Below are 18493 nucleotides of genomic sequence, written 5' to 3' on the forward strand. Positions count from 1 at the left end.
AGCTAGGGAAACGGCCAACAAGGAGGGAAAACTCCTACCACCTCCTCCAGCACCTCACCTCCTTTGCCAAAACGATCGCCTGCTGCAGACGGAGAGAGGTCCTGGGCAGAGCTCAGCCCTGGAAACTTCTGTCCCCGATGCTTGGGCACTTTTGCAAAGTCCCCTTCCACCCTCCTCCTCGTCTCGCTGCTCCCTGCCGAGCTGCTCCCCAGCCCCAGCCGGCGGGAGGGGTGGAGAAGAGGTAAAGCAGCAGCTGCTTTTCACAGGCAACAGTTTTGTTGTTGTTGTTGTTGTTTCTTTTTGGATTGCTGAGGCTTAACACGCCAAGCTGAGCCTGCCTCTCTCTGCCTTATGCGCAGGAGCACTCACCAGCTGGGTTATCCCGCTGCACAGGGGGACGGCAGCAAGGGCTATACATGGATTTCCGTCGCGGAGTGGTTTAAGACAGTTTTGCTTCCACTCCAGGCTTGGTTGTTTTTTAGTTCACAACCAACCCCCCCCACCTCCCCCGTCTTCTGTTGGATCCTGGCGTGACCATCCCTTGAGGATTCCTAATTTTCTTCCCCAAATATCCTAACAACTCTTTTTCTTTTTTTCAGCCGTTCGTGAAACGTGGGAACCCCAAGCCCAAAGGTTTGAGGAGAAGGCACACGCTAAACCCAAGTTATAGCAGAAGTGCTTTATTTTAGGGCTGGGCTTGGGTGGTTTTTTGTCTTTTCTTTCCTCTTTCGGACGCATTTAGAGACCCACCGTCCGCCAGTTCCCGGCTGGGCTGTGGCAGAGGGCGCTCCTGCTGCCAGCCCTGTTAGCAACCTGCCCCAAACCCACAGCTGGCGGTGAGTGCCGTCTATGTCTATGGGAATAGACAGCAGCTGCCCTTGTCTTGAACACACCAACCGAGAGGCGTAGCCAGCAGCGACCAGAAATCCCGGTTTCCACAGCCCTGTCCTTCCCCCGAGCCCGCGGAGAGGCTCTCACCCAGCTCCCACCCAGCCCTGCCACTGGGTCAGAGCGGGACATCCAAGATGAGAATTTGTTGTCCCCAAAAGGCCCCTCCTGACTAAACACAGGCTTGCCGGTGGCACCTGAAAGCCACGAGTGTGGCACCGTTGTGCCAAGAGTGGCTCTGCTGCAACGTGAGAGCTTCCTGGGGCAGCACTTGCCTGTTGGCTCACAGCTGGCGAGGTGGCCCCTGGGGCTAGTTGGGGCAGGGGATGGCCAGCCCCAGTGCAAGGTCGGTCAGAGCATCAGCAGCCAACGGTCTCAGCCACCGCGGTGCCTCCCATTCCCACCACAGCCTGAAGGCCCTGACCTGCCCCCCATCATCATCACCTCAGGGCTAGTCCCTGAGGGCAGGATGCTGGGGCTGAGGAGAAAAGTGCTCTGTGGTGCAACCAGGCATGGACCAGCCTGGTTGTGGTGCTGGTATGTTTTCTGAGAGGAACGTTTTTGTCCTGGAAATGGGGCCCTGTGGCCTCAGTGTCCAGCCGCTGTAAGTGTACAGGGACAGGGCAAGGGAGGCTGGCACCACGATGCCTCATGCTGCAATGCCTGGTGCCAGGTGGTGCAGGGGGTACCATGGCTTCTCCGCAGCTCTCTTGTAGCTGGGATGGTGCAGGGGAGAAGCCCAGGGGCAGCTCAGCTCCCAGCAGCCAGGAGAAGCGCACCCTTCGCCCGCGGCAGCCCGCCCCGGGTGTCGCGCCCCTGCAGGGTGCCCCGAACCCCCAGTCTGGTGGCCTCAGTTCCGCTCCCGCACACCGCCCCGCGCCCGCTCCGGGTTTTCAAAACCACTCGGCTTTAGACAGACAGGCGCTTCAGCCAATAAGAAGCCGCAAAGCGTCAACACAGCGTTCGCTCAGCGCTTCAGGCCAATCCGCATCGCTCGATCCTTATATCCCGCCCTCCGAGGATAGGCTCTGCCGACAATCGCCTCGGCCCGGCGGCCATGTTGAGTGTGGCAGAAGCGCTGCTCCGTTTGGGGGTGCTTTTCCTTACCCTCTCACGCCTTTCTTCGCGCTTTTTGTATCGGGGGGTGCTTACCGCACCTCTGTCTTGCCGGCAGGACTGTTGCGGGCTACGGAGCGGCTGCCGGCAGAGGGCAAAACCGTGTGGTTGCCCCACGAAGCGTTCTCGGCGCCATCTTGAGTGTGGCAGAGTCCCCTCGCTCGCAGAGTCGGTCCCCAATTACCCCGCGGCGGCGGGCGGGCGAGGGGGACACAGAGGTGGCTCCGGTGCTCGCGGGTGTGTGTGTGGGCCCGCGGCTCGGTGTAACAACAGGCTGTGGAGGGGGGAGTGCGGTAAAGCTCTCAGTGCGTGCCGAGCCTGGTGCTCGCGAAAGGGGTGTGTGTGTGCGCCGAGGGGCGGTGAGGTGGCCTGGGTGCGCGTGTGTGTGGTGGTTGGTTTTTTTGGTTTTTTTTTTTTTTGTTTTTTTTTTTATTGTAAAATAAGCGCATGAGTGGGAATCCCGCATTTCTGCGCGGCGGCAGCCGGCACCCCCGGCGAGCTCGGCTGGCCGCCCCTCCCCCGCTTTCCCCGAGGGCGACAGTTGTTGTTGTGGCCAAAGTTTCTGAGGCGCTGAAAACACGGCGCAGGTTGCGCGGGTGAGAGGGCGGCATTGGGTTACCCCAGCGGAGACCTAGGGACCGGGACTCCCAGGTACCACCGACCGCTCCGGGCGCGCTCCCTTTTGCGGACGTTGGGAGGCCCCGGCGGAGTGTGTGTGTGTGTGGGGGGGACGCAGCGCCGGTTTTCCCGTATTACTATTATTATTTTTTTAAACTTAATATTTTTCCTCCCCTCCGCGGGCGGGCGCGCACGCCTCCCGCCCCTCCGCAGGCCTGCGGGCTGGCTGCGGCGAGGGGAACGGTGGAGGAGCTGCCTCCCGCCCGCCGCCTCACGGGGCGGGGCGGGGGCGGCGGGGGCGGAGGCAGCGCGAGGGAGGGGAAGGGAAGGGGGCGGGGCTCTGCCGCCCACCGCCTCGCGCCTCGCCCACGCTGAGACCGGGCCCGAACTCATCGCCGCAGTGGCGGCGGCGCCGACGCCTGCCGCTTTAAGCGGCCGTGCCCATTGTTTGCGCCGCGGCCAATGGGCGCCGGCGGTCGGGGCGCGCGCGGCCAATGGGCGCGGCGCGGGGCAGCGCGCGCACCGCCCCCGGCTCTATAAGAGGGCCCGTGGCGCCGCGTGAGTCCCCACTGGCTCGCGCAAAGCCATCTTGGCATTGTTCTGCCCGCGCCGCCGCCCGCGCCGCCACAGCCCCGCCACAGCCCCGCACGCCCCCGCCATGTCCGACGCGGCCGTGGACACCAGCGCCGAGATCTCCGCCAAGGTGAGCCGTCGCCCCGCGCCTCGCCCCCCGGTTTTTTTCTGCCGTGTTTTTTTTTTCCCCGAGATTTTTTTTCGGTTTTTTTATCTTTGTCCTTTTTTAAAATTTTTTTTTACATCCCTTTCATCCTTCCCCGTCTTCATGCTGGTCCGTCCGCCCCTCGGTTGAAGTTCGCGGTGGGGCTCGGTGTGGGGCCGCCGCTACGCGCTCGTCTTGCGGAGCTGCCTGCGCCGTTTCTTTGTCTACAGCGTGCGGGAAACGTGCTCGCCGCCCTCGCCGGTGCTGCGAGCCGCGCCGGGCTCCGCGGCCCGCTCCCTCCCGCCTTCCCGGGGACAGCAGCAGCAGCGCCGGCTACGGGGCCGTCCCGCCGCGTAGGGGCTCGGGGACTTGGGCGGGGGGGGGGGGGGGGGGGGGGGGGCGGGGGAGCGGGAAGCATGATTGCTCCTCGGCATCCGTCTGTGGCGGGGGGATGGCGGCGGCGGGCAGCGCTCGCCTCATTCAATCCGCTGCGGGAGCTTGACAGCCCCGTCAAACTTGGGTCCCGCTCAGCCCTGTCCTTGCGGGGAAGGGGGGGGAAGCCGGGGGGGGGGGGGGAGCGCTCCGGAACATGCACCGGAGGGTTGGGGGGGGGCAGTGACTGTTGTGGAGTTACTCCCGAAAAAGGAGGGGGGTGGCGGTTGCTATTTTGGAGTTGCACCCGGTTGATGCGGGGCGGGGGGGGCAATTGCTGTGTCGGTGTTAGCCCCCCCGGGGGGGGGGGAGGCAGTTGCTATTTCGGAGTTGCCCCCCCCTCCCCCCGGAAGGGGGGGCTCAGTTGCTATGTCGGGGCTGCCCCGGATGGGGGGGTTGGGGTTGCTATTTCGGAGTCGCCCCCGGAGGCGGGGGGTGCAGAGGGCTGCACCGGAGCTGCCTCGGGGCGGGGGGGGGGCAGTTGCTATTTTCGGAGTTGCCCCGGTGTGGGCAGCCGCCCCGGGTGCGCTGGGGCGGCGCGGCTGGGGGCTCCGGCCCCAGGCCGAGCTCCTCGCATCGGGGTAACTTTGCGAGTCGGTGTCGAGGGGTGATGGGGAGCGCCGGTACCGGCCAGGAGAGGCTCTCCCGGGAGTCCCCGCTGCGGCTCCCGGCGCCTGCCTTTGTCTGCGAGCCGCGGCGGAGCGTCCCCCGGGGGCGCCGGGCACCCGGGCGGGCTGCGCGCCGCCCCGGGCCGAGGGTGGCGATGCGCCCCGTTGAGCCCGGGGCCGCGAAAGTTGCGGGGGGACTCGAGTCGGGCCGGGTGCGTGGGAAGGTGGCGGCGGATAGATGGGGCGGCCGTGCCCGGGGGCCGCCTCACTCAGCGCCCCGGCCGGTACCGGGTCGTGCCGCTCCCGGGGGAAGCGGGGCTGGAGGAAAAAAATACCCGACAGGGAGGAGGGTTTACAAAAAAACAGCCAACAAACACCGTTTCTGGCAGATTTCGATTTCACTTCTGTTTCCCGCTCCCGCAGCCTCCCCCCCCCCCCCGCCCGCTCATCTCTGCCTGCCCTGCCTCCGCTCCGGGGCCGCGGCTCGGTCCCCGCTGCCTCCGGCTCTCCTGGAGCCGGGAAAGCGGCTCGATCCCCGTCCCTCCCCGGGGGAACGGGGCCAAGTTTGCCGTTAACCTTCCCCTGCCCTTTACGGCGTGGGGGAAGGGGACCTCGTCCCTGGCTCGCCCTCCCGGAGGGAACGGGGGGGTGGGTGGGGGGGTGTCCGTGCTGCGGGGCGGGTGTAGGCACGCACGGCGGCAAGGTGACCCTCCCACCTCCCCCAGACCCGGTGGCGGCGGGGCCTGTGCGTGAAGCGCAGAGCCACCGGGACCGTTCGCCCTCGTCCCGCCTTGCCGTCCGGAGCGCTCCCGGGAGGCGGGGAGGGGGGGTCCCGCCCCGCCCGGGCGGCTGCTGCGCGCCGAGCGCCGCCCCCGGCCGCCGCCGTGCCGCGGGGCGCCCACCACGTGCGGCCCTTCCCGCGCCGCCCCCTGGGAGCCGGAGTCCGCCGCGCCGCCCCCGCCGGCACTACACTTCCCGGCAGGCAGCGGGGCGCCGGCCCGGCGCGCTGGCGGGCGGCCAATGAGCGGGGCGCGCAGAGTGGCGCGCGGTTTGAACGGCGGCGGGGCGCGTGGCGGCGCGGGGGGCCCCCTGCCGGCCGGAGGCGCGGGCTGCGGCGGCGGCTCCTCCGCCCGCCCGGCGGGTAGGCAGCGGGGCAGGGGGCTCCCGGCCCTTTTCGCCGGGATCCTGCCCTCTGCCGCGGCTGCAGGGGCAGTTGCCGGTGCTCACGCCCCGCGAGTAGAGCAGGGCCGAAGGTAGAGCTTCCCGGGCAGCTGGTGTATGACTGAATGCCTTTGCTATTTTATGGAGAAACAGCCTCGCCACACCTGTAATTACAGGCTCTGTCAAGCTTCGGAGCTCAGGCAGTCCTGCTGCACAGACTCCTGGATTGGAGGCTGCTGTGCACAGCTGTCTGTTTGTATTGGACTGGCCCTGGGGAAAGGGAGAAGCTGTGGTCCTCTACGCAACTCTTGCTAGCACAAACTGGCATCCTGTTGGTTGTTAAACTGAGAGTGTCTTCAGTGGTGTGGGAAAGGTCAGGGCTGGAGATTTGTCCAGCTAAAATCCCCAAGAAGGGGTTGTTCCTTCACCAGGAGAATTGCTTATGTTTTGTGCACAGTGCTTCCATCCCCCCCCCCCCCCCCCCCAAAAAAAAAAACCATCGGGAATAGTGAGATGTGGAAACTATTGACTGCTTGATTTGTTTTGTATTTAGCTTGGGAAATGCTTTGTCCTCTTCACACCTGTGTGCCTGATGTGAGGCAGTGGCTGCAGAACATAGCAGTGCAGTGATGTGCGAGAGGTTAAATGGTTGTGATCAGCCCCTGGGGAACAGGGGGACTGTAATCACTGATAGTCTAAAACAAAACCGGTGGACTTGGGTAGCATGGAGGAGATGGCCTGGGATTCAAATGTAAGCAGCAGGAGGAGGCAGGAGTTTGAGTTTCTGTTTTACTACAGACTCCTAGGATGCTGATTTGATCAGGTGGGGTTTGACCAACAGGTGTAGTTGCCCCTGAGCTTGCTTCCAAAGAAGTCTTTCCTCTGGCTGCCTCCAGTAACAGCATTTGTGTGTCTCCATCTGGGTCTGAGTGATTTAAATAACCTGGTGGTCTAAAACCAGTGTGCTGTCCCTCCTAAGCAGCCTACAGGGTAGTACAAACCCTGCCAAAATGGAGCAGCAGTCATGCAAGCAGAGCCAGGGCTGTGCTCTTACCTGTCGATGTTCCATAAGGAAGGGATGGTGGCTCAGGGGGGAGTGAAGGTGCCCGCGGGCTGCAAGGCAGCTGCAAAGGGCAAGGCAGGAGAGGGGCAAAGCCGCTTGCTGCTGCAGCAAAGTAGGGAGCTGCCAGGCAACTTTCAAACACCTCGTGGTCGCTGCTGAAGTTGCCTGTGTGGCTGTACTGCTGGCCCTGGGGAAGGGCCTCTCTGCTTTCCTTGGCTGGGGTAACGCTTCTTGTGCTGAAGGATCTCGCTCCAGCTGATGGAGGAACAGAAGGGGAGGAGGATGCAAGCAGAGATGCCAGTGTTAAATCCAAGTGTTCTTTATGCGGGAACATAAAGTTGGATCCTCTCAGCCTGTTTGCTGAGCAACTTGGCATGACATTTTGACAGTGATCAACAGCAAAAACACAAAAGCTCCCGCTCTCCTTTCACTCTGCTTGCAGTGGAGACTTGAACCAAACTAGCCAGGCACTGCTCTTGGAGCAGTGTAAAAATAGACTTCTTCCCCACCCCATCCTGTTACACTTGAAGCTGTGAGCTGGATACTGGCGTCTCCTCTCTGCTGCTGCGAGAAAGACCAGGCGTATAATACTTGCCCTATGATTTTCCCCAGGCAGGGCAGAGACTGCAGTCTCTACTAGTGAGTCCCTGGGATTTGTTCCTGCTGCAAAGGTACGGAGCAGCCGTGGCAATCTGCAGCACTGGGGCGGTGGAGCCCGTACGTTGGACAGGGCTGCCGGCTCTCCATGGTGTTGCAGGAGCTTGCGTGGACTGTGCTAAGATGGGCAATCAGCCAGCTCTGCTGCTGTTGAGCATATGCAGGCGGCCAGCTCTGTGTGTTTGGGAGCTCAGAGGTGAAACAGAGCAGTCTCTTTTAGATAGCTGCTCTCTGGCAAGGCTAACTTGGATTGAGATTCACCCCCACGCTCTCCTGTTCCCAAGGAGGAGCCAGAACGTGGCGACCAAATTGCAGAGCAAATGGGTGTGAAGAGAAACCAGCTCCCGCGCTCTCTCAGCCTTGTGTTTTTCACACCTGATCTGCAGCTTCTCTGAACCAGGCACCTGGAATCGGGGTGACTTCTCTGCTTTTCTGCTCCTTCCAGGATCTAAAAGAGAAGAAGGAAGTTGTTGAAGAAACAGAAAATGGCAGAGATGCACCGGCCAACGGCAATGCTGTGAGTATGGCTACAATCTGCAGGGAGAAGCAGCCCTTACACCAATGCCTTTTTGTTTTCATTCTTGCTTTTGATGCAAGCTTGCCCCCAGCTCTGCTGAGAGGGAACCCCTCCAAATGGCAGCGCTGTGCTGTGTAGAGCCCTGAAGCCTTTGGAACTTCAGGGTCGACAGATACTCCCGAGCCTGTGGGCAGTTCATGTGTGTGCAGAAAGGAGGGGCTGAGTTCGGATCCCCTCCCCCAAAAATGTGTGAGGTTGTGTCCAGTGCCACCTCTTCCCTAGGCACACTAGAAAGGGAGAGAAAAAACCCCCAGTACACAACCCTAGCTTTATAGTGTTAGTCAGTTAAGCGGGGAAACACATTGTGTACGGGTAGACCAGTTGGTTTCTTATTTTTAACATGCTGGGGGAAATTCACTCTACTACGTTTCAGTGTGTCACAAGAGCATTTGCAGTCTTTGTCTTGGCCTCCAAGCTGCAGCCCCAGGTTACTTTAGACTTGATGCTTCGTGCCTGGGCTGTCTGCATCGTGTGGAGGCAGGCAGGAAGCGGGACGCGCGCCTGGTGGGCTGGTGCTTTGCTTTAGGCAGAAAAGGTGGGGATGCGCACTTCTGCTGAACATTCTTCCCCCTTCTCCCTTCCCCAGTGCATTTTTTTAAGTGATGTTTTGTCTTGCCAAGGAGAACGAGGAAAATGGAGAGCAGGAGGCTGACAACGAAGTAGACGAAGAGGAAGAGGAAGGTGGTGAGGAAGAGGACGAGGAGGAAGAGGGTGATGGTAACTTTCTTTGTTCCCCCCACCCCGTGGCTGTGTCCTGCCCTGGACAGCAGACCCCCGGCAAGCAGAGGAGAGCAGCGAGCAGCATCTCCCCCTCGTGGCTGCGTCCAGGCAGCCTTTGCCAGCCAGGCTCAGTCTTTCCTTGTTCACCCGGGCCACCAGTGCTGAGAGTGAAGTCAGCCTTGAATCCCTTCCAGCAGGTTGAGGGCAGATTCCTTCCTTCCCTCCGGCCAGACGGCACTGTACCGCGGCGCTGAATAAGCGCATTAGCCCTTCCGTGCGAGTAGTAAAACCTGCCCTTGACTCTGTGATTACAACGGGTGCTGCAGACATGAGTGCCGGCCAGTGGGCCAGGGACAGCCCTGTATGGCTGTGCTTTGGCCCGGGCACAGAGCATGGGTCACCATCCTCATTCATGCAGCAGCATGCTGAGAGGCTGATGGTGGTCCCCTCTCCCAGCCCTTTCCTGGCTTGGATGCTGTGTGGAGGTCAGGCAGAAGAACCTGTGGCCCTTCCCCACCCCTCCAATGGGAACAGACAGTCTTGCTTTGAACCTTCCCAGTCTACGGTGTCCTGTGCCTCCCTGCCCTCCCCTGTTTTCTGGCCTGACCCAGCCTGGAAGTGGGTTTTGGCAGCAGCGACCAGAAATCCAGCAGTGACTTGCCGAATCGCTTCTCACCCTTGCTGCTATGATTTTTTTTTTTCCCCAAGATCTGCTTGGATGAATAACATTGTTTATTTTTATTGCTCGTTAAGGTTTGGAGAAAACCATTCTTGTTATGCTGAAATGAACTCAGGGCCCTTGATTAGCTGTTACTAGGTTAATCCCCTGTGAATTGTCGGTTTACGTGCTGACCTACTAACCTGTTGGTTAGTTTTGGGAGATGGGGACAGGGCAGGAAATTTTAATGACCATTAGGCCGGTGTGCAGTGGTAAGCAGGGAAGGCTGCCTCTGCGGGGTAGCACTGCTGTCAGCAGCCTGCTGTCTGCAGCACCCTAGTGAACTGGTTCGCTAGAAAATACCGGGAATTGTGGCCCTCTTCATACTTGAGATTTTAAACCCCTGGGGACAGAGCACAGTGCTGTCCTGGGTCCATTTACCTCCAGCCCTGCTTTGGGGTGGAAGAGGGGGAGAACACTTGCCTCTCCCTGCTCCTGTTGGGCCAGAGGGGAAGGTATGTGCCGCAGGCCTATGTGTGTGGGGTAGAAGTGTTGCTTGGATGCTGCTGTGAAAAGCCGAGGGAGATTTCTTCGGTCCCGCAGTGCCCAGCCCCGCTCTTCCCAGCTCACCGAGTGCAGGCACGATATGGCACACGGTGCTTGGAGGTGTGAACGCCTCACTGGGATCCTGCACAGGCTTTGTCTGTCTGTGCCTGCTGCCCTCGGGTGATCCTTGCCTGAGAACTGCACCTGAGCAGCTGAAAGCTGCAGGAGAGAGATTTAAAGGCAGCGGGTGCAGCTTGCATCAGCTTTTTTTCCCCCAACACTTGCAGCCAAACTCCATCCTGGAATATGACAGCAAAGGGGAGCTTGAGGGTGTAGTTTTCTTGCCCTTCTCCCCATCCCATCTCATTATTTGCTTTGCTTAAAGCAGCTCAAAGAACTAAAAATGCTCCCAATCAGCTTGGCACTGTCACCTGACTGGCCGGCCGGCCCGATGCATGTGATAGCTGCTGGGGTGTTGATCTACCGCTGGGAGCTAATCTTGGCCCTTCTTGCTGCATGGGCCATGCTGCAGCTGGGCACACGCTGGGTAGGGGAGGATGGGCTGACCTTAATCCCCCCCGGCTGTCCATGCATGTGGCTCATGGCAGTGGTTTAAAGCCAGCTTACTGGCCTTAACGCTCTTGAGTTTCAGTAGGGTCTTGTGTAACAGGAGGCTTGTCACCACAGCCAAGAGGTGGTTCTGCCTCTGGTCTTACCCCCAACCTACCAAAAGTGGCCGAAGGTGATAGACTCGGTTGTTCTGATCCACTGGCCTATTTGAACTCAAAGTGGGTCAGAGCCCAGAGCTCTCTGCTCATCCTCCTCTGGCTGTAAGATAAGTTGGTAGCATTTGTTTGCCGTTCTGGTAATTAGAAAGTGTTCTGACTCAGAACTAATGCGTTCTGGCTCTCTTAACTCATTAAAGATGGACTAATAGCAGCGAAGGGAAGCAGAAGTAATCTGGAGCAGTTAGGCGGAGCAACTGCTAGAAAGAGTTTTTTCCTTTTGGTTGTTCTCCCATGCCGCGCCCCCCCCCCCCCCCCCCCCCCTCTTTGGCAATGATTTTGGTGCTCATGGTAGGTGCTGGTTTTGCTGTCCCATTGCCTGCACTACAGATGTGTGAGCCAGACTTAGTGCTGCCAATTCTTAATTTCCCCCTTCGGTGGGTCAGGTCAGTTGGGGGATGCTGCACATGCCCCCATGTCCTTGGGCAGCTGCTGCCCTCAGCAGGGGCTGTGCTAGCTGGGGAGATGGGACACTGGACATCGCAGTGTGGCTCTGAGCCAGAATTAAACCCAGAGGGGGAGGTACATGGTGCTGTAATGCTCTGAGAGGGTCTCACTTCCTCCCCTTCTCCATGCAGGTGAGGAAGAGGATGGTGATGAAGATGATGAAGCTGAGGGAGCCACAGGCAAACGGGCAGCTGAGGATGATGAGGTAGGGAGAGCAACCAGCCCCTCAGAGCTACCCGTGTTGCCAGCGGGCTTGGGGAGGGGAGTGTCAGTGGGGCCAGAGAGGCTGGGCTGGGCTCGGGCTGGAGCGCCCTGCCTGCGTGCTCCCCGTGCTGCTCTGGGGACATGGCCCAGTTCTGTTTATACGCTGGCCTGGTTAACGGGGTGTCGGCTCTGGCAGTGCAAAGCCACTGGCCCCAGGTTGGGGAGCCCCAGGGTGCTCATGGCAGGCCAGGCCAGGGATGCTCGGGGGCTCCTGGAGCTGGCTGCAAGAGAGAACTTTGTGGGAGGGAAACACTTGTGTTGCTCTGCTCTTGTACCAGTGGGGGAGGGGGACCCAGAACCCTCTCCTGCCTCACTTGGTGTGGCTGTCAGCAGTCCTGCTGCCTGTCTCTGCTCCTGACAGCTTTGCTTTCCCCCCAGGATGACGACGTCGATCCTAAGAAGCAGAAAACCGATGAAGATGACTAGGCAGCAAATTATTATTATTTTTTTTTTTTTTTAAATAAGGAGGAAAACAAACCAACAAAAAAGGCCAGCGCGTCCTCTTCACCCTTGGGACCCCCCCCCCTTCCCTCCCGTTGAAACGCCCTCCCCACACACAGACACACACCCTTCCTCCCCCTCCGCCGTGGTCATCCTCACCAAGTAGAGTGAATCCCATCCCCGGCCCCCCAGCGCGGCGCTGCCACTCAACGAACATACAAAACTATTCGCCCGTTAGCGGGGAGAGAAACCCCCCACCCTTGCCCACACAGACCCCCTCCCCCCCAAGCACCAAAACTTCAAGGCCCTGCTTTCTTTCTTAAAAGTACTTTAAAGGAGAATTTGTTTGTATTTTTTATTTACATTTTATATTTTTGTACATATTGTTAGGAGGTCCGCCATTTTTAAGTGATCTCGGATTGACCAAAAGGGGGGCTTTGAAGTGTATATCTCTCTTGTTACCTATCTCTGACTTTACTTGTGGTGTGACCAGGCCCAAACCATTATCTCAAAGGAGAATAAAACAAAACCTTGTAAAAAAAATTAAAAAAAAAGACAAAAATGCAAAAAAAAATATTTACAATCTTATTCTGAGCATTCCAGTAACTTTTTTTGTGTATGTACTTTAGCTGTACCATAGATCGTGGTTTGTATGAGGTGGCAAGGCCAAAGATAAAAAGGTTTTCTTTTTTTTTTTTTTTTTTTTTTCTGTCTATGAAGTTGCTGTTTATTTTTATTTTTTCTTTTTTTGGCCTGTTTGATGTATGTGTGAAACAATGTTGTCCAACAATAAACCGGAATTTTATTTTGCTGAGTTGTCCTAACAAGGCTGCCTCCCAACTGCTGCTTTTTGTTTTAGTTTTAATTTTTTTTTTGTTTTTTTGTTTTTTTTCTTTCTTTCCTTCGTTTCTTTCTTTGCTTTGGATTTGGGCTGGGAAGAGAGTTGGAGAGAGGGTAGAGGGGTGCAGGGTACTGATGGGGAGGGTCTGGGGCTGTGGTCCCAGCTGGCATGGGCAGGATGGTGCTGTGCCCCTGGCATGGCCTCTGCATGGTCCCGCATGGTCTGGCTGCTCTTGGGAATGGGCAGGGGCAGCTTGGACTGGGAAACCCTTGGAGATAGAGAATAAATGAAAGTGAGCCCCAGGGTGTGTGGTATGGGGTGCTCAGCCACCTGGCAGTCCCTCTACAATCGGACTCTGGTGTTGCGTTTGGCTGGTCCAGTGGGGGTGAGAAACCCATGCCCCAGAATTCCTCCTTGGAAAGTGCTGTGGGTGGGTGCCGAGGCCGTGTGAATCCTCGCCCACCCTTTGAGCTGAGGGCAGCACAGGGCTTGTTTACAGCATCGCTGGCTGTGGGGTAGGGTGTGTGTGCTGGAGGGGATGGTGTTCAGCAGGGACTGAATTCAGCCAGAGCAGGTCCCTGAGGGATGCTCCAGCCTGCGCCAGCTGCCTCGCAGTTGGTTTCTGGGGTGCCAAGTTAGCAGAGGTTTGGTGGTGGGACCCCAGGAGGTAGGTTGGGATTTATCTGCTTTAACCAAACCAAAAATGCTGTTAACTTAGCTTAGACCTCTGGTGCTTTGCTTCTGACCTTCCTCCGACTCATTTTTCCTCCCTCCTCCAGGGTATTGGAGCTCAGAAAAGCTTAGCCTGCTCTGCCAGGTGCGTGGAGACCCATTTGCAGGAGCCTGCCTTGTGTCCGTGCTTCCCAAACCCTCACCCAGGCTCCAGCGAGTCCCCTTTCCCTATTGACCCAGGCTGTGCCGAAGCCTTACCAGATGGTCTCATTTCCTCCTCTGATGCTGAATCCCAGCAGTTAAGCATTAAGATGCTGGGGATTATTATTATTGTACCCCTTTTTTTAAAAAAAAAAGAAATTGTGCAGTTAATGTGCTGGCTATGAGGGTCACAGCTCCTGATCCCCAGGAGCAGTCAGGTCACTTACTCTATTTACACTGGTGGCAAATAAGCTCAAAATCTGGCTCCTTGTCCTTAATTATCCAACTAATCATGGTGCTAGCTGATAGCTTATCAGATTTACTGCCTCGATGCCAGGGGTCCTGTCCAACCTGCATGGGTGATGGGGTGCTCGCGGAAGGGGTGGAGGCCAGTGCTAGATTTGATGAGCAGGTGCCCTGATGTCCCTGATGGGATATGGCAGCATGTGGCAAACGGTGTTTCCGAATGTCACCGCGCTGCTGGGCAGTGCTTCATCATGCAGCACCAGGAGCCATCCCTGTGCCCTCGCTGTGGCTGCCCTGCGCGCAGCTCATGTACTGCAATGGGCTGGGACCACGTGCAGTTCGAGCTGGCATTTGTGGATTTGCGAGGCCAATTATTAAATAAGTTTCTGCAGCTAAGGAGCAGGCGAGAGCGGGCTCTGCGTGTCACCAAAACGCGGGGACACTGCATGCACAGCTGGCACGAGGCTCCTTGGGGAGAGATTTTTGGGGGAGCAGTGGCCTTGTTGCCCCCCCCCCACTGCAGAGTCCTATGTCCTGCAGCCCCCCCAGACCTGGGGGTCTTCGGTAGTAGGGTCCTCTGGTCTGGGATGCAGGGTGTGGGGTAGAACTGGAGGTGTCCCCAGCCGGACAGGCTGGTGATGGGTGGGGCACGGAGCAGTGTGGGGTGAGGAGAGGGCAGGCTGGGAGCACCCCCAGCCCCACGGCTCCTGGTCCTTACCCGGTTGCCATGAGCCCTGTGAGTGCTGCGATGGAGAGGGCAAGGCCCGCTCCCCTGCCACCAGCAGCCCCAGTGTTCCTGCGCCCCGCCTTCTGCGCCTGGCCCCTCCCCCGTCCCGGTGGGTCTGGCAGCCCCCGCCGCCCCCTGCGCCTGGCCCCTCCCCCGTCCCGGTGGGTCTGGCAGCCCCCGCCGCCCCGTGCCCCTGTTCTGCCCCGGCCCTGGGGGCTGAGGCTGGGCACAGCTCAGTGCACCGACCACCCCAGGGAGCCCCGGCCCAGCCCCACTGCCCTGCCGCCCAGCCCCAGCCAATCCCCACACACCGGCACAGCCTGTCAGCCAATCGCACACTGCCACCGGTCCGTCCCGCCCTCGTGCTGCCTCCACCAACCACAATCAAGCAACATCCAGGCCTGACCAATCCTGGTCTGCCACCTGGCTCTTCTCCCCCAGCCAACCGCGTGCTGCCACCTGGGGGCTGCAGCCTCACCCCTGTGGCAGCAGCTCACCAATCACAGGGTGAGGGAGGTTGCTCTGAGCCAATCCGGAGCTGCCACCTGTCTGCTGGTCTGGCCAATCAGGGGCAACCACACCTCCCCGAGGGGTATAAAGGCCCTCGGTGCGGTGCGGTATCCGCGGTGAAAGAGTCTCCTGTCTGTAAGGGCTTGGCAGGGAGGGGGTTCTTCATCTGACTTGGTGCTCAGTGCCACACAGGATCTTCTGGGTGGATTCAAAATGTTACAGGGATTGCTCACCTGGATGATGCCTTGGGATGGGGACCAGGAGCAGCAGCTCTTCCTTGGCATGAGAGGGCTTGCAGGACTTGTGCTGACTGAAGGCACCTTTGAGGATCTTGGAAATGGCCTCCCTGGTGGGCCAGCCAGGTGCCAGGGGCTGCCCACTGGGACCTGGGGAGTCTCCCTTGCCTCTGGTGTGCGGAGGAGGATCTTCAGTGCTGCCCAGTGGCCAGAGCCAGGTGCCGTAGGGGACTGACATGCAGGACTGGAGGTGAAGAGCACGTGGCTGTTGTGTGTCTTCAGGCATGGTGCTGGGTCCCTCGACTAGAGCACAGGTCACATGCTCAGCTGTAACCTGCAGAGCTGAGGTACTGCTCATGCTGCCCCTTGCCTGCAGATGTGACCCATGGTCATGGGTGGTTTGAATCCTGGCTGGAATGCTGATCATGCTGGTCCTGGGGATGATGGAGGCAAATGGCTGAAACTGTTCTGGGGTGTGCTAGCTGGCTGCAGACTGCTGAAGACACTGCAAGGTAGCTCCAGGTGTAGATAAATGTCAGGAGAGCTGCAGGATGCTCTGTATGAGCCTGGAAGGACTTGGGCGTGCTGGTGTGTACAGGTTGCCACTTGGACCAAGTGCAGCCCTTCCCAAAGGACTCTGCTGTGGCTGGACCTTGGCTGGAGCAACGGTGTCCTGCGTGTGGCTGAACAACCTGGTGAATCGAGAGCAGCTTCTACGTGGTTGGTCTGACATGCAACACACCAGTGGAGCTGTGCTACCAAAGTTCACAGCCAAAAGAACCGGTGGGACTGAGCCCATGCCCTGTGGGCAACTAGACTGGATCTGGACCAGCAGCCCTATCTCCTGCCCGTAGTAGGTTAGGACCTGTTTCATCGGCTCAAGCTTGTCCTGCACCAGCTGTGGCTTTCACTGTCTTATCCAAAACTCTCGTTGCATCTTGACAACCTTAATGAAATTTGGAGCACCTTGAGGGCTTGATGGAGAACCTGCCTGTGGGGAGCACAGGACTTGGACTCCAAACTAGACACGGGCTTGGGGTTACTGGTGCAGTTTGTGTCTGGGCAAATAATTGGCCTCTACTTAAGAGTCTGATGAGTGAAACTGCCTTCCAGGCACAACTCCTCAAGATCACAAACAGAAGCGCTTTTGGGGTGTTGCTGTTGGAAAAGACACAAAGAGCTGTTCCTCTGGCAAGGCAATTGCCATCCAGCTCAAGGGGAGCTGACCCCTTGGGAACGGGCTGGGGAAGTCTTGGCTCATCCCATGTAGCAAAGGTGAACCTCCTAAATGTCGCAGGGAGGTTCGTGTACTTGCCCTGAAGACAATCTGGTGCCAGCCCATGGTGAAGAACAGATGTGGGAGATCTAGTTCCTGCCCTGTCCCTGGCTGCTGCGTGTCCCCCTCGGTGAGCTGGGGCAGCTCTGGGCCTGGACCCTGACTTGGCAGTTGGCAAATCCCCCGTATCCCTGCTTACCCCCCAAGGCGAGGGTGTTCTGCTTCCCTGGGGATGCCCCCAGCACGAAGGCCTGTCCCTGGGTCTGACTGGGATCAAGGCTGCAGCTCCGGGGCGATGTCCTGGGGGATCAACAGTGGGCAGGAGCGGGGCTGTGGGGCTCTGCTGTGGGAAGGGGCAAACGCAAGGCACTTAGGACTCCTGTTCCCTGCTCTCCATGCTGCACCTTGGGGTGGCTTTGGGGCACCCCACAGAGTAGGCTGGTCCCCAGCGAGGGCTGGGGTTGCGTTTGGCTGTGGGGAGCCCCGCCAGGCTGCTAGCCGGGGGGCTGGGGCTTCTTGTGCATCCCCTGGCTTGGCAGCGGTGGGGCTGGACGGGATGAAGGTAGGCACGAGGCACAGAGGTGTCGACGCCTGCGGGAGATGCTGGGACACCTCACCCCGCAGCAGGAGCAGCCCTGGTCCTAGCATGTGCCCCTCAGTGTCCCCATCGGCTCTGGGCTGGCAGGGGTCTTGGCACGTGCAACCCAGTGCAAGGGCTACTCCTTTCCTGGGGTAGAGCTGGTGGCACGTCCCATCCCGAGTGACCTCCCAGCCCACGTGGCACGGGGTGACCGGCCCAAGCTGGCCCTCGGGGGCTCTCCTGGGGTGCCTGGCCAGCGCAGGGGACCCAAGCCAGCCTCCTCCCCGCTCGGCCGTGTGGCTGTGCGGATGCTGTGCGGTCCGCGCAGTCTTGCTGTATTGCAGCACCATCTAGTGCTGTGGGACGGGGAAGCCCAGCACCTCGACGTTCCCCCGGAGAGCGGGGACAGGCTGTGGGGACAGGCTGTGGCTTGGCTGGTGTCTGTGGGTCACGCTGTCAAAGCCAACCTGCCAGGAAACCCGAACAGGCTGTTGGTGATGGTGACAAACGGGCAGCACAGCGGGGCAGCCAGGGCTCTCCCTCCCGTGCCTCTGCTCTGTGCCAGGGAATTTCCTGCAAGGGTTCCGGGAAACTTCAAGGGGCACAGGCGTTCCCAGTTCCTGAGCCAAATGTATGGCTCAGACCTCAGCTGCTGGTTTTGCCGCCACCTCCCATGAAAATGGGGCCTCTGCCCTCTCCTCCAACCCCTTTGGCTTCTTTATTAGCCAGGTGACCTCAGCTCTGTAAGTCCCTCACTGTCAGGGTCTCCACATCACTCTTGTGGCTTCCTCCTGCATCCCTGGCAGTGTCTTGGTGCCCAGCTTCCATAGCTGATGTGAGTGTGATCTCTACCCACAACTTGCCACTGTTCCCCTTTTGCACACCTGGGGTAATGCCAGCCCTTTCCAGCCTGGCTTTTGGGACACCAGGAAAGCTTTCTGCAGCACTGTCCCATTGCCCCCTCCTCCCTTTGCTCTGCGTCCCCAGCTGGTCCCCTCAGCTTGTCATCCCTCCTGGGTGCCTGCTGCACTCCCTACCCTGCATGACCCCAGGGTGCTGGGCGAGCAAGCAGGATTTTGGCACAGGGAAGGTGATGCAGGCAGGATTTTGGCACGGAGCTGGATGCCATCCATGAGAATGGGATGCTCTGCAAGAGGGGCTGTGGTGGTGGCTGGGCCCGCAGTGCAGTGGGGGGTGCCCATGGAGAGCGCTGCCGTGGGTGCCAGGCATGCAGTGGGGTGAGGTGGGTGCTGAGCCCTGAGGGGCTGGTGGCTGGAGGCTCCCCAGGGCAGGAGGAGTTGGGCACCTTGGACTGAAAAGAGGCACTTTGGCTCCTGCCTCTGCCCTGGCTGCCCTCCTGTCTTTGGGGACGGGCAAGTCACCTGGCAGCCCCGAGGTCCCTGTGCCTGAGCAGTCTGACGCCTGGCTGGGGCTCTGCCTGCACTGGCCTGGTGACCCAGGAGCAGGATCTGTGCCCCCCCAAACCTTCCCAGGCCTCCTGTCCC

General features: G+C 59.4%; 1 protein-coding gene across 4 annotated transcripts; it reads left to right on the forward strand.

Annotated features, from left to right (window-relative positions):
• The first annotated feature begins 3169 nt into the window (after nucleotides 1-3169).
• On the forward strand, nucleotides 3170-12526 carry PTMA (prothymosin alpha). 4 transcript variants are annotated; one of them, XM_037407062.1, is made up of 5 exons: nucleotides 3170-3325; nucleotides 7707-7778; nucleotides 8459-8555; nucleotides 11126-11199; nucleotides 11637-12526. In XM_037407062.1, exons 1-5 carry the CDS (start codon nucleotides 3281-3283, stop codon nucleotides 11682-11684), a joined length of 336 nt encoding a protein of 111 aa, XP_037262959.1. In that variant the 5' UTR covers nucleotides 3170-3280; the 3' UTR covers nucleotides 11685-12526. The 4 variants fall into 4 exon arrangements, with proteins under 4 accessions (XP_037262959.1, XP_037262962.1, XP_037262961.1 ...); XM_037407065.1 differs by having other exon boundaries at nucleotides 8459-8549; XM_037407064.1 differs by having other exon boundaries at nucleotides 3171-3325; nucleotides 8462-8555.
• Nucleotides 12527-18493: the final 5967 nt, after the last annotated feature.

This window comes from Falco rusticolus, chromosome 13 (assembly GCF_015220075.1).
Source record: "Falco rusticolus isolate bFalRus1 chromosome 13, bFalRus1.pri, whole genome shotgun sequence".
In the NCBI taxonomy this organism is placed as follows: domain Eukaryota; kingdom Metazoa; phylum Chordata; class Aves; order Falconiformes; family Falconidae; genus Falco; species Falco rusticolus.